The 14250-nt window shown below is 51.1% G+C and overlaps 6 protein-coding genes across 6 annotated transcripts in view; 3 read left to right on the top strand and 3 right to left on the bottom strand.

Annotated features, from left to right (window-relative positions):
* Pmar_PMAR011950 (conserved hypothetical protein) overlaps positions 1–115 on the top strand; it is a gene marked incomplete at both ends in the record, with an annotated part of 1531 nt that extends 1416 nt beyond the window's left edge. Inside the window, one exon of the mRNA XM_002774032.1 lies at positions 64–115. Within this exon, the coding sequence (XP_002774078.1) occupies positions 64–115 (52 nt within the window). The remainder of the gene's footprint in view (positions 1–63) is intronic.
* A 262-nt stretch (positions 116–377) lies between these two features.
* On the bottom strand, positions 378–2222 carry Pmar_PMAR011949 (hypothetical protein; the record flags this gene model as incomplete). The annotated part of the gene is made up of 8 exons (XM_002774031.1): positions 378–455; positions 1117–1228; positions 1259–1281; positions 1328–1480; positions 1531–1704; positions 1746–1884; positions 1938–2042; positions 2113–2222. The coding sequence occupies 8 exons, from the start codon at positions 2220–2222 to the stop codon at positions 378–380; spliced, it is 894 nt and encodes a 297-aa protein (XP_002774077.1).
* A 173-nt stretch (positions 2223–2395) lies between these two features.
* Positions 2396–5103, bottom strand: Pmar_PMAR011948 (hypothetical protein; the record flags this gene model as incomplete). Its single annotated transcript, XM_002774030.1, has 7 exons — positions 2396–2773; positions 2818–2973; positions 3015–3137; positions 3181–3268; positions 3350–3438; positions 3571–3619; positions 4847–5103. 7 exons carry the CDS (start codon positions 5101–5103, stop codon positions 2396–2398), a joined length of 1140 nt encoding a protein of 379 aa, XP_002774076.1.
* Positions 5104–5950: 847 nt separating this feature from the next.
* Pmar_PMAR011947 (2,3-bisphosphoglycerate-independent phosphoglycerate mutase, putative) lies at positions 5951–8000 on the bottom strand (the record flags this gene model as incomplete). Its single annotated transcript, XM_002774029.1, has 5 exons — positions 5951–6245; positions 6298–6430; positions 6483–7606; positions 7654–7783; positions 7839–8000. 5 exons carry the CDS (start codon positions 7998–8000, stop codon positions 6094–6096), a joined length of 1701 nt encoding a protein of 566 aa, XP_002774075.1. The 3' UTR covers positions 5951–6093.
* A 579-nt stretch (positions 8001–8579) lies between these two features.
* Positions 8580–12170, top strand: Pmar_PMAR011946 (hypothetical protein; the record flags this gene model as incomplete). Its single annotated transcript, XM_002774028.1, has 1 exon — positions 8580–12170. The coding sequence occupies one exon, from the start codon at positions 8580–8582 to the stop codon at positions 12168–12170; it is 3591 nt and encodes a 1196-aa protein (XP_002774074.1).
* Positions 12171–12273: 103 nt separating this feature from the next.
* Positions 12274–14088, top strand: Pmar_PMAR011945 (gag/pol/env polyprotein, putative; the record flags this gene model as incomplete). Its single annotated transcript, XM_002774027.1, has 1 exon — positions 12274–14088. The coding sequence occupies one exon, from the start codon at positions 12274–12276 to the stop codon at positions 14086–14088; it is 1815 nt and encodes a 604-aa protein (XP_002774073.1).
* Positions 14089–14250: the final 162 nt, after the last annotated feature.

Genomic DNA, 14250 nt, shown 5'->3' with positions numbered 1-14250 from the left:
ACGAGGTAAATGTAAGTGATATAATATGTGTGATGCGTTCTTAGTCAAGTATTTCAATGGTAGATTTTTAACTCGGGATAGTGAAGTTGGAGAGGAACTGGTGGATACCATTTGATCTATATATTGTGCCTTGCTCGCTAATGGTAGAGATACAATTGCTCTATAAACTTTACACTATAACCTCGTTCCGGAGGAAATCGTGTTCTCGGTAAGTCAATTTAGTAGAATTTATTCTCATTACAAGACCTCTCAAATTAACCCATTCCCGCGTAATAAATATTTAACGATAAGATTTCATTTAAATAATTGAATATTTCCGAGGATTGTAACAACGATTGTGGCTTACTGATAATCATCCAATGGAACACCTCCGTCAATTAGGGCTTTTTCCCTATCTCGCTGACCTGGGGCAACGACAGCGTCTCCCTCATCGTGCCGAAGTATCCTGGCTTGTTCTGTAACACAACATCGAAAAGACAATGTTAAAATGATTAGAATATCATAGGAGTAAAATTGAAGCAAAATCGCGTTTTCCACCTGCGTGGACGTGGGAGATTTTTACTGTCTCCCCTGTTCCGCGCGGCGATTGGCTTGGGTCGATGGCTAATTCCTTGGCTCATGAATAGTCGCATCCTTAGCTCACTAGATTCCTGGTCCTATAGGAGGAGGAATATACCCCAATCCGTCTGATGATGATGACAGTAGAGAAGGTCCATTGCAGAGAGGGTCACTTGAGAGTAATACAGAGAATGAGCCGACCCAATTGAGAGGAGACTAAAGCCTTCCAACATCTTACTTGATGAAGAAGCATACTCACAATAGGCCACACAAAGCCTCGGCACATGCACTACTACGGCGGCCATCACGCATGGTGAAGTAACATCTTGACTACTGCTATTGCTATACCGATGAATGTTGGTAGTAAGTAACCGAGTGTCCGAGCGGATGACATATGACCGGCTTGATGTGCACTCACGGCGATGGTCTTTCTCGTTGCCAGCGCCATCCCTTGCCTCCACGAGTCGACTCCCAGTTCAGTTCATTTTCCCACAAACGTTGTTTTGACAGAACATAACTTCGAGAATCTCCCCAATAGACGTCGAATGGATCTAGGACTAGTTTTTTCTCCCAAATTCTCGATAGTGTATTTCCTTCTTCGTCAACCCACAGCTTAGCGACGCGTTTCCTCTTCGGATTGATATCGTACGCCAGACCCAGATCTTCATCACTACAAAACCATCGACCCTCGATAGCCCACAAGATCTCTTTGGCGTTCTCTTCCTAGAGAGCATGCGAATGCTAGACGAGCAATGCCGAACTCACTTACCGTAATTGGTCTGCCCTTTTCGAGATCCATATCAGCTTCCTCGAGTATTCCCTCCGTATCACTATTTGGAGCGTTGAAAAGGATATGCATAACGTGAACGTGAGGGCCTTTGGGGTGCCAGGGTATTGAGCAGACTCCTCCTTGCACGACGCACTGCATCAAACAATCAACCCCCGACTGCTACGTGGCACTCTGTCACACACCTCAGGAAAGGGCCCATTCGGGTGGAAGACAGGAATCGTTCTCTCCATGGCAGCAACAGGTGCATTCCACTGGAGAGAGTCGTGATGGATACCAGGAGGAGGGTAGCATGGGGCAGGCACAGGACTAGGTTCAGCCGTGCTTGTCGAGCCGGACGACAAGGATGCAGCATGAGGCTGAGGTACATTCAAAACGGACGAACCACATACCGACTCACACGCGCCTTGTCCCCGTCCTGCGGCTCCTCCCAACTATCCACCGCACATGGACTTCTTGTCTCGTCCGTTATATCTCTTCTAGATATCGTATCGTCAACCTTGCAGACTTCCTCATTGGGTATCACATCCTCGACATCACTGAAGTAAGGACGCAAGCCTCGTGAAAGCGGATAAGCAGCTCCGCCTCTTACCTGCGCGACGAAAGTGCATCAGTTTGCATCGCCCAGACATCATCATCCTCCATCACGCTTCGATCACTTCCCTCCTCACTGCTGCTGTCCATCTCACACCACAACCTTGAAGAACCAAAGCCACCTTCTTATCAAGATCATCATGATAGGTGATACGAGAGATGGGAGCACTCACTTCCGAGCCCGTTCAGGCTTGGGAATGGAAGTCTTGAGATGTCTGCGGGTGGCAGTAGTAGCATTAGTAGTTCTGTCGTTTGCGCGACCTCTGCGAACAACGTGCCACATGGTGACAAAAAGGAAGAGTGAATCGAACCGGAATGCCTAAGGAGACAAGCAGACATGGCTCATACACCCTGCCAACTCAGATGAAGACCATAGAATGGAAACGCCCACAATGTGAGCTGCCTCCTTTTGAGAAGGAAGGAACGGCGTGATCATGGAAGATGGACACTAACAGACTAACTAGAGCTGTGAGTGCTCGGGGAATCGGTGTCGGTGCTATGGGGCACTCTGAGCCACATCCACCCCTTACGCCCTGTGCTGGTGGACTCCCAGTTGATCTCATTACGACTGAACTTGGACTTCGAGAGAACATAATTCTGCGAAGCACTCCAGTAGATGGAGCCGTTCTTGATTACCAAACGCTTCTTCCAGAGCGGTGGCGAGAAATCAGACGAGTCGTCCTTATCCTTCTCTGTCTTGATCACACACGATCCTCTAATTTCATACTCCAGGTCTGGACCCTCGACCACGCAATACCACCGGCCCGATATCATTCTCAACATCTTCCTCGCCGACACCAGCTCTCCACTGTCGCTCTGGGAAAGTCTCGACTCCTATAACACCCACAACAAGGGATGGTCAACGCAGGTGAACTTACCTTATCCCGTCTAATAGACTTTGACTGCTTCTCGGGCTCTTCACAATCACCAGACTTGCAGTCGTCGACTCCAGCGTTGTAGAGCATCGGGACCATATGTATGTGTGGCGCTTTGTCATGCCACGGGATGCAGCATCGGCCGGCAGTGACGCAACTCTGAGGTAAGTAGAATCATCAAGAGCAATCACTATCCTCACCTGTAGGATATGACTCGTCGGCTGATAGACCGCGATCGAATCGATCATCGACTCCTCCTTAGCACCATTGAAACGTGAGGTACAAGACTCGTAGTGGACAGTTTCTCCCACCGGTCGGCCAACCTGGAAGATCATAAACGGTAATATGCGAAATCCCGGTACGGACCAAGCTGTCAACCTCGTGATGCTTCCTGGGCTCAGTCGACGGTATAAAGGGGGAGGCATCCCGGTTGAGCTCAGATGACGTCTTAACACTGAGAGCAAACACACACTACAACGAGCACCGACATGGACGCTATCGTGCCGGGATGTACCACAGAATAGTTAGCTCTTACCCGGTGTCCTCCTCGGTGGCCAGGCAACCGCGATGGAAACCTGCGGATGCCAGCCCAGGCGGTGTGTCGAAGGGGTTCATCAGAAGAGCCTAAATTCTTACTACAAACATGAGCAACGAGGAGACAAGTAATGTACTCAACTCGAGACACTGTCATAATGCATATATCATTCATGTGCCTACCACGGGTGATGACGTGATGAGTCACTCAGTGCTAATTACCTTGTCGTATAGTTCAAGGACGACCGAGCACCTCCACGGGAGGATGTCCCTATCCGATATGTGAAATTATGATATAAAATACGACCGTCCATCTTACTCAAGTAAGCGGGTAGCCGACGACGACAACAACAACAGCCATCATAGTAACAGGACTCCTCTACAACACTCCACCGCAAGTCGCTCATTCGACATGACCAAAACTGCCAGCAGTGCGCCAGACACAGACAAAACGGCAGAGCTGTCCTCAGTATATAGCCAGGCGGAGTCAATAAATACCATACCGGGACCATCGTAGGAGTCGAACAAGGTGCAAATTCCCAAATGATTATAATGGACGTGCTAGAGTGAGCTGCCATTGGAAGTGGAATACTATGTAGACTCCGAGTAGGGGTTAATAAAGCAATGGTGAAGTGAATGATCCAGAGTAGCAAGTCTTCGTGTAATGCATAGATGCGAATAGCAAATCGGTATAAGTGGAATAATTCATAACGAAGTCCTAGGGATATCGGCGACGACGCAGTAGAGATCATTGAACCATCCGAATCCAATAACATGACGACTGCTCACTGCAACTGTTGTTAGTCTTAGTATCATCAGCCTTCAAGATGCGCTTCCAAATCAAGGCAGTACGACTGTACAGAATGCATACATAGCTCAGACGGTTACTCCAATATACATTGTCATTGCACACACACAGCGTATGACTATCTAGAATACCATAGTCCATATTCACTCGTCTCCTGCGGACCTCAGACCCCTCAACCTCGTAGAGACTGAGAATGAACGGGAGCTCTACCACATGAGAAATCCCAAGTGAGCGCTGACTACATTTTAGGTTCCCTTAGGTTGATCCAATTCCCCTGTAGGATACCAAGGAGACTGTCAGCATGGCTCAGGAGTAGCCTCGGACTCGGCGTTTCCACCTCTCTCGTATTGAGATTGTGGAAATCCGAACAGAGGGAAGATTCCCCTGAGTGGTCGCTCGAGCCGAACGACGAGGCCAGTCTGAAGCAGTGTGGGAAATATGCACATCGTCAACTATATGTGTCCATGACAATATGTAAATGCTGAGGAAGTTTTGGAAAAACTCTTCTTGGTTTCTAAACACTTCTACCCTAATTCGTATATAACCACCTACAATTAGTAAGGAAATTCTTGAGCTCAGCTAAGGAAAGCAAACATATATTCCAACACTTGTCTGAAGAAACTCTAATACGGTTGGAAATCCTGGCAGAAAGTGTACGCACCAGAAAAAATGGAAACCCTGTTAGCTTACGCATGAACGGTCTTCGGCGAGTCCCATGGGAAGGCGGCACACACATACCCGGGCACTTCTATCTCAGGGTGTAGACCGGCATTAGGGATGATAGCAGCAGCGGCATTATCATCAACGCTACCGTCACCGAAGCCAGTCGAAGCCGAGCCGACGTCGGACGAGAACGATCTCTTGTTGGTCGTCGACGCAATGGCGCTGCGGCAGGTGGGCGCAGAGGCCTGGGCAGTATTCTTGGCGGCGTAGGGGACGAAAAACATTACAGGTGGGCTCTAGCTTTGAGGAGGACGATGACGATGCCGCACCTCCCTCACACCTTCACAGTCGTTATAGGACAAACCATACACTTTCAATTTACAACACTAAACTCGAACCCTTTACGAACGCACGCTTCACTTCATGCCAGTGTCATCGAAGAAAAAGTAGTTACTCTGTCGCCTCTTCAGCTACCTCGTGTAGAGGGCTCTTGCTGGAGGCCAACTTTTCTTCGTCTTCTCTTGGCGTACGGGATGATCAGCTCACCGACCGGGAGCATATTCAATTGTGATGCCTTCATTGAGGAGAAGAGGGGATTACTGCACAAACGAGTCCCCAGCGGTGAGTGAAAGAGAGCATTTACCCTAGCGTTGAGCTTCGAAGACAATATGCATACCCAGTCCAGTATCATCTGTCGCGTGCAGCTCTGTGAGGAGCGTATCAACCGTACTCATACGCATGCAACCGGAACGATCCCGAACGAGCTTAAAGACAGCAAAAGAGCTATCAAGCACAGAGTGGGATCGACCGCGCTGAGGCAGGCGAAGACACCGAGCAGACTACAGCACACCCCCGATTCTCAATCACAACTAGCAGGCCAATCAGGCAGCCAAAACTGAAGCCTTCCACACAGCGGCTAAATCAACGCCGACTACAATCACGGGGCTGACCTAGACCCGACAACAGCGGGTAAACTCCTTTATCACTACAAACTGGCTAACGAGCGTATGCACACTCATTTCCCATCCGCACAACGAGAGTCGACCCACTAAAATGATGCCCATCTCCCGCAGAGATTGAAGAACTCGACAAAGGCAACCAAATTGCTTACTAGAGCAGACTTCTCACAGAGGAGAGCAACGCACAACTATGTCATCAACAGTAGAAGGAACATTGAGAAACGATGAAGTTGACTCACCAACAGGGCACACCCGAGGCTCTATCTAGAGACACTTCGAGACGCCTCGTCGTGATCCAAGTAAGAATTCAGTAATCTACTCTTGGAACTTGAGGAGAGACTTACGGTACATCGAGGGCTGCTCATACCCTAGGAGATTGCACAAGGTAGCGGCAACGTTAGTGATGCCGGCAACAGGCTCGACAATGCTGGGGTCCTGGCTGGGGTCAACGACGTACTTACCCTGGCCTGAACAACAACAAACCATTACACGAAGTGATCGACACAAAATCACACTTACAGTTGGGATCAACAATGATGAAGGGGATGGCATTGAGAGTGTGACTAGTCTTAATGTTACCCTTCTTGTCCTTCATCTCTTCGCAGTTGCCGTGATCGGCGGTGATCACAACAATACCGTTACGGGCGGTGACCTGATATAATACAAATACCAAATATTCCCCCAAGGGCAGAGTGAAAACTTACGGCTTCGACCATCTTCTTGACGCACTCGTCAATGACGTTGACGGTCTCGATGGTCTGAGGGATGAGACCAGTATGACCGACCATATCACCGTTGGCGATGTTAACACGATAGAACTTGAAGTCGTCCTTCTCAATAGCAGACACGACCTTGTCAGTGACCTCACGAGCCTTCATGGCGGGATTGTACTGAATGGCATCGTTAGACTCAGAGGTAACCTCCTCGTAGAGCTCCATCTTGGGGTCGATGTAGCCCGAACGGTTGCCATTCCAGAAGAAGGTAACATGACCGAACTTATGAGTCTCGGCGCAGGCGTACATCTTCACACCCTGAGCCAACATATACTCGGACAGCACGTGGCTGATATCCGGGTTGGGAGCAAGGGACTGCTTGGGGATCATCTGATCGTTATCATAGATCAACATACCATAGTAGTCAACCTTAGGGGCGTTACGACGATCAAAGCAGTCGAAGTCGGGTTCAATGAAGGCGCGACTGATCTGGATCGAACGATCGCCACGGAAGTTGAAGCAGATGACAACATCGCCGTCCTTGATGGGACCAACAGGCTTGCCGCTCTCATCGACAATCACAAAAGGGGGGTAGTTCTGATCGGTCTTCTCAGGGAACATCTTGCGGACCTCAGTGATAGCAGTAGTAGCGTCCTTGTACATACCGGTCCAGCCCTTGGCGCACTCGGGGTTGATAGCAGGATCAACAATGCCGAAGCACATAGCATCATAGCCTCTCTTCACAATGTTCCAGTCGGAGTTGTAACGGTCCATGGTCACCTGCATACGTCCGCCACCCGAGGCGATCTTGAAGTTGGGACCGCACTCAGCGAGGCACTTCTCGAGACGCTCGACATACTCCAAAGCCGACATGGCTCCGACATCACGACCATCAGTGAGGATGTGGACGCGGACGTCAGTAACGCCCTCCTTGGCGACCTCCTTCACGATCTTCTCAACGTGAGCGATGTTGGAGTGAATGTTGCCATCAGAGAGGAGACCGAACAAGTGCAGGGTACGTCCAGAGCCGTCCTTGAGCTCATCGACAATATGGGTGAAGTTCTTAGACTTGAACATAGAGCCGTCATCAAGGCAGTTAGCGACGAGTTTAGCACCTATGAAAATCAACGTAGGTCATTACAGAGGACACTATGGGGCTTACCCTGAGCAACCAACTGACCGCAACCGAGAGCGTTATGGCCAACCTCGGAGTTTCCCATGTCGCCATCGCTGGGAAGACCAACAGCAGTGCCGTGAGCCTTCAATTGGCAGTAGAGATTCTGAGCTTGGGCCTGAGGAACAGAAGAGTCATCATTCCGGCACAAGTGAGCGATGATGGAGCCCTACATCGCTGGCGAGCTTCTCCATGTAGGTGGGGTCGGCAAGATGGACGCAATCGCCATCATCCTGGCGGCCGAGTCCATAGCCATCGAGAACGATGGTAAGGAGGGGACCCTGACTACCGTTGTAGTTGGGGAGGTGCTTGAGAGTGTATTCACTGCTAGACATTATAACAATAGTAGGAACTGATAGAAGGAACTCATGAAGATCAACAGGGCGGCAACCGGACCTATTTCGTATCTAAGCCAGTGGACCTCAAGATACGTCCTGAGCTGACAAGGCGAGTGCACTACGATTGAGCTATAGTTCGAAAGCGATCAAGTAGCCTCAGCCCGCGGAGCTTAAAAGCTAAACCCGACACGGACAACCCCACACAAGCAGTAACGTAGACACGAACAAGGCCAGACCGAGGACATGCACGGTTAGTATTGCTAGACGACGAAATACTCTATTAGTAGAACTTTGTAGAGGACCTTCGTAAGAAATGACCAAACAACTTCACGCTATGGACATGTCCTCGCTGGGAGTTGGTGGAAGGCTCCGCCCGAATTTAGCCAAACCCGATTTTAACCAACTAAAAACCGCGCGCCATTATAATCTATTAATATATATGTGGAGATTATGGAAAGCCCGACTGTGGCGCGCGCTACTATGAGCGCATCTTTTCATATCTGTAACCGACGGAACGTCTGTAACCGTCTCCCGTAGATGTTTGTATATTCACCATTGATTCACTCCATTATTGCTATGTCTGCAACGTCATCCGCGTCGCGTACTATAGTCTCGGGGTCCTTCATAACATTGGGGGCTGCCTGCCGAGAACTACTGGTCGACAACAAGACTGCTCTCGCGAAGTGCTTCATCGACCTCGAGACTGGTACCAAGGACTACAGGTTGACCATGCGTGACTGTGTCGATGCCATCACGGTTCCCACACCACTCCCTGCCGGCCCCCTTACGGCTCCGACATCGAGTGAAACCAGTGATGGCAGAGCGGGCACCACAGCCAGTGGTACATTCCCGACTCAAGACAGCACTCAGCATGGCTCCTCTGAGACCCCAACCGACGTCAACGTTGCGTTCGAGGACATGGTCCGTACATGCGAACGGATCGCAGATGATAATCTGCTAGACATAAGCACACCAACTTGGGTGAAGCCAACGGCCAAATGGTTATCCAGATGCCTTATCGACAAGGTATCCCAGGAGTACCGCATTGCCGTACCCGATGATTGCCCGCTGCCAACTCGTGGTGATCTTAAGCGCGAGATAGCGACAGCGAGATCCAGCAAGTCGGCCCACCCCCGTGAGACTATCGTGCCCTCGAGAGTGTCCTATCCGGGTCAGCAAACCGATCTATCTCGAGAACACGAAGATTCCCCTGTGACTGAGATATCCACATCTCACTGGACGAAAGCCAAGCAGCATGCACTCCGAAGCCAAGTCCGTCCCTTGATCATTAAAACCGATACCACCAAATCATCCCAAAATGAGGTTCTGAAGCAGGTCAACACCCTACTTGGTAAACCGATCTTGAAGGAGTTCTACTTCGACGGGAGCGACATTGGTGCGTATGCGGATTGGAGGGTCCGGGTCTGTGATGAGATCGACAACTACAGCTGTTCACGTGAGGTGAGCGTTGAGATAGTATGGGCTTGTCTCAAGCCCTCACTACGGTCTCGCATAAGACGGCGTGTGTCCAGCACTGATCGAGTCCAACGCGGACATGTTGCCATATTCGATGTTCTCGACGACATCTACCTCACGCCTAACGAGTTGAAGGCCTTCAGCAGCCGATGGGAAAAGGTTGTACAGCTGCCTAATGAGACTCTTCAGGACTACGCTCTGCGATTTGAAGAGCTCGTGCATACCCGACGATCTCTTCTTGAGGCCGACATTCCCGATAGTGAGTTGGTACAGAAGTTCTCCAATGGCTTCTGCGAACCTGCTGCCATACTCGCCAAGATGCTTGTCGATCCTCTCGGACGTCTGGACTATGAAGGCTTCAAGCTGGCGGTGGTATCCTTCGTGCAGTCCGGCGACGAGAACGTCATTCCCTTGTTGGGCTCCAAACCACCACCCGGCGCTCCCAAGCCATCTGCGTCTGACACCTCCAAGAACGCCAAGAAACCTCTGGCCCGCAAGGCAGCCTTCGACACTGATGATTGCTACGCCCAAGTTCACCTTGCCATCACCAAGCCCCTGGGGCTAGATCCAAAGGCCTGTTTGCGTTGTGGCCAGAACGCCAACCACTTTGCAAGAGATTGCAACTCTCCCAACATCTACAGATGTGCCGACCGTTGCCAGACGTGCGGAGACCTACGGTCTGAGAATCATCGCTGTAGGATTTCCCCGCGGAGGGTGGTGTGTTCAAGGTGTCACAAAACAGGACACGTTGCTGGTGTCTGTCGTAGTCAGCGCAAGAGCAGCTCTGGCAAGCGCAGTGAGGTACCCGAGTCTGATGGTGAGGCTCAGTTCAAGGACAAGTTCCCTGTCACTAACTCTAAGTGTGCGCTGGTGACCTCTTTGGCGGCGGCTGCTGTCCGCAAGAATGCCCCCGACCTTGTTGTCGATTTCCTCCGACGCCTTCCTCGCCAACCTGAGGTACATCTAACTCTTGGTGTTGATGGTGCCTACTGCAAAGCCTCCTGCTTAGTGGACTCAGGAGCCAATTGCTCCCTGATCAGCTCCGGCTTGGTTGCCTATCTCACCAAACGTGGCGTGATCAAGGATAAGGACGTCGTACCACTCCCCAGTACGATTCCTGTCGGTGTAGCCTCTGGCAAGAGCATCTCCGGGTCTCACATTGTTCACATCGAGTTCGCCAGTGGTCGACTCGAGGGTACACTGGAGTTCCTCGTCTGCGATGATGTCGATCCCGACATTCTTTTGGGTACCAACATGTTCCCAGCCATAGGTGTACAACTGACTTCCACTGGCGAGGCGGACACCACCAACTTCCGGTGTACTGCTTCGACTGCTGCGCCTCCTCCCAATCCTATTATGGCCGCTCGCGCCACTCCATCACTTCCGACTGCTGAGATTGTGCAGACTGCTGAGGGCAAGCGCGTGATGTGTCATTGTGGTCCGTTGGAGAGGCTGGTCTTGTATCCTTATCGAGAGAAGCAAAGGCAGCTGTCCCAGACCAACAACCAGATCCTTACCCATCGTATGCTCACTATGGCTTCACAGGGCAAGGTCGAGTCCTGCAATGAGGCTGATTGCACTGCCGTCCTTGCCGCTGTCATCTGCGATAAGGAATCGGGTGTTCGACCGCGGGTGTATCCTGATCCGATGGTGGATAAGCGATACAGGGTCACCGTGGACTGTAGGCCTATCAATAGGTTGGTATTGGTAGGAGATGTGGCGGATGAAGATGCCAGCATGATGCTGATGCCTCAGACGATGATCGCCGATGGTACCCCACAGCTAACCGATGCTGCTGTTAAGGAAGCCTTTCGACAAGCTGAACCGAACATCACCGCGAAGCTCAACAGCATCCCCTTCTCCTACCAAGCCTACTACAAGCTCGATTTGACCGATGCCTATTCGGGGGTTCTCCTACCTCCCGCACTACGGTCCATCTTTGGCACTACTTCCCGGGGTGGCGATGGGCGGCAGCTGTGGTGGGTGTACAAAGTCCTTCCCCAAGGGTGGGTCTTCTCAAGCTGTCTCTTCAACTCGGCCATGCAGCTTCTCGTGGACATCATCAACGAACAGCTACACCGACTACAAATCAAGGCCGTCTGTCGCCATAATAAAGACGACATTTTGATTGCTGCACAGGATGCCCAGAACTGCCAAAAAGCCGCTGATGTTGCCATCCAGATCTTCATCGAGCATGGTTTTCACCCTAACCCAGCCAAGTCCTGCGGTCCCACTGATAAGGTCCATTTCTGTGGTGTTACTCTCCGAGGTGGCTTTCATCGTCCTGAGGGATCTCGACAAGCCTTTACGGAGTCCACCTACTCGCTAGCGTGGTCCGAGTTTGTCACTCCATCGTTGAAGTCGAAGAAGGTGACCGACAACTTCGAGACCCTGCGATTGGCACGACTTGGGTGGCTCCGAAAGTGGTCCGGAACTATGAACTACCTCCGCAACCACCTACCTCCGGAGGCTCTTACAAATCTCTATGTCCTACAAGACGCTTTGTCCCGCTACCAGAAGCATGACTGCCCTCTTCTCCAAGAAGAGCTCGGTGATCGCCAGAACGAGCGCGTGACTGGTATTGGTGAAGCTTTCCAAGGGCTGCTGCAATTCTATCTGTCTGGTATACCACCCATGGTAGCGACCCATCTTGGTGGTACTGCTGGGTACGGTGGTGCTGGGAGATTCTAACACTGACTCATGGGCTGTCATCATCCTGAAGGCAGTATTCGACGATGCTGGCGACATCAACACCCCACATTCGCTCGACGTTCCGGTCATCTTCCCTGATAGCATGTCGCTCTTCGATACAAATGACCTCAAGCCTCTCGTCTTCCTCCCTGTCCGCATGCTGGGTGGCCGCTGGAGCCAGACTGATAGGAAGAGGAGTAGTACTTGGAGAGAACGAGCGGCTGTGGTGGCCGCCATCGCCGATGCCGAGTCAGAGCTGGAGGGTCCTGTTACTGTGGTCTTGGACAATCAGAATGGTATGAAGACGTGGAAGGACGTATTGGACACCTTCCACGGCGTTTGGCTTACTCGGTGGGAAGCCTTCTGTCGCAATGTCAACAAGGTCATATGGGTTCCGAGGTCTGAATGTCCGCGTTGGGCCGATGCCCTAGCTCGGAGCATTGCCAACGATGAGTCCGTGACCATAACCGAGACTACTACCGAGGCTATCCGAAGTGATTACCCTCAGGCCAATACGGCTGTTACCGCCAGTCTGGGATCATCGACGTCCTCAACATCCGATCCAGTGCCACCATCGTCTACTCCTCTGCCCTTGAGCGATGAGCCGGATTTCGGTGCTATCGATGTGTGTGTAAACCTACTCGATGGCCTCAGGAGGTGCTTCCTAGCGTGGAAAACAAGAGTGCCGTTCGAGGAGAGTTTCGATGTCCCCGTTGACCCCGAGTCCGCCCGCCGATGGCTCTATGATGTCCAGAGGGGGGATGAGGAGTGTGGTAAGGTTCTCTCTCTCATTGATCGTAAGCTGTCTCGTTTTTGGATTGACGATTGTGGTCTTATGCGATTGAAAGGCGGCTATGTGATTCCTAGAAAATATGCTCCTGATATCGCTCGGAAGTATCATTGCTTCTACGGTCACTCGGACAGCAAACAGACTATTGCATGCATCTCCAAGCACTTTTATATATTTGGGTTGGCCAAGGCTGTCCAGAAGGTCATTAGCCGGTGTATTTGCCAGTATACCCGTGCCAGGAAGGGGACCGACAGGCCTGTCGCAACTTCCCTTGGTGGTGCTATGGTTCCGATGGACTGTGTCTTCATCGACGTCGTTGGTCCCCAACCCTTGTCAGCCAAGCATCCCTACCGGTTTGTATTAAGCTGTATGGATGCAGCTAGTCGACATATCTGGTTTTTTGCTATTAGCTCTAGTACTTCTCAGTCTCTCATCGATACCCTCGAGAGTAGACTAATCTATCCCTATGGTTGCATGCGTAGCTTGCGTATGGATAATGCTTCATCATTCAGGTCAACAACCTTCCGTGGATGGTGCTATTCTAGGGGTATCGTCCCAACCTATGTACCGTCATTTGCTCCCCATCGCAATTCTCTGTTGGAACGACAGCATGGTGTCTTGAAGAAGGTGCTCAAGGTTCTGTGTGCTGGCGACACTGACCTGTGGCCCCAATTCCTACCTGTTGCGATGGCTCGATGCAACTCTCGGTGCTTGGGTGACATCTCTACTACCCCTTTTGAATTGTTCTACGGTCGCCCTTGTTGCTCTCCGTGGAGCGATAGGTTCTGTGACCTCCGCTCGGGTATCTCTGATGACTCCGTCAAGTTCGAGGCTGACCGGCGTTTGAGGCGAAGGAATGCCCAACTCAAAGATATCATCGCTCTTCTAGACAAGGCCGAAGCTGATAGCTTCCTCCGAACCCCTACTACTAACCCCATCAACAATCGTCGTCAGTTCAAGAAAGGTGATTTTGTACTCAGATGGCGCGAGGCGGCTCACTCCCTTGACTCCTCTTGGTATGGTCCTTTCACCGTCGATGAAGCGTTGGGCAATTACACTTATAAGCTCAATGATGGCAGCGTCCACGATAGCAAGAATCTATGTATATTCCATCCCGTCCATCATTGAGGGAGGGCGGTGTAAGGGTTTAGGGCGTGCGCTTTCTCTAGTAGTACGCAGCCACATAGCGGAACTTAGAGCATGATTACTTCGAGGTAGCTATAGTTCATTTGTCACTAACTGTAGCCATCTTGGCTCAAGTTTCCCTTCTTCTCCTCTGCCTCGCGTTAG

Source organism: Perkinsus marinus (assembly GCF_000006405.1).
Source record: "Perkinsus marinus ATCC 50983 genomic scaffold scf_1104296958712, whole genome shotgun sequence".
Taxonomy (NCBI): domain Eukaryota; phylum Perkinsozoa; order Perkinsida; family Perkinsidae; genus Perkinsus; species Perkinsus marinus.
Note: the sequence above shows the minus strand (reverse complement) of the source record. Positions and strands in the feature narration are given on the sequence as shown.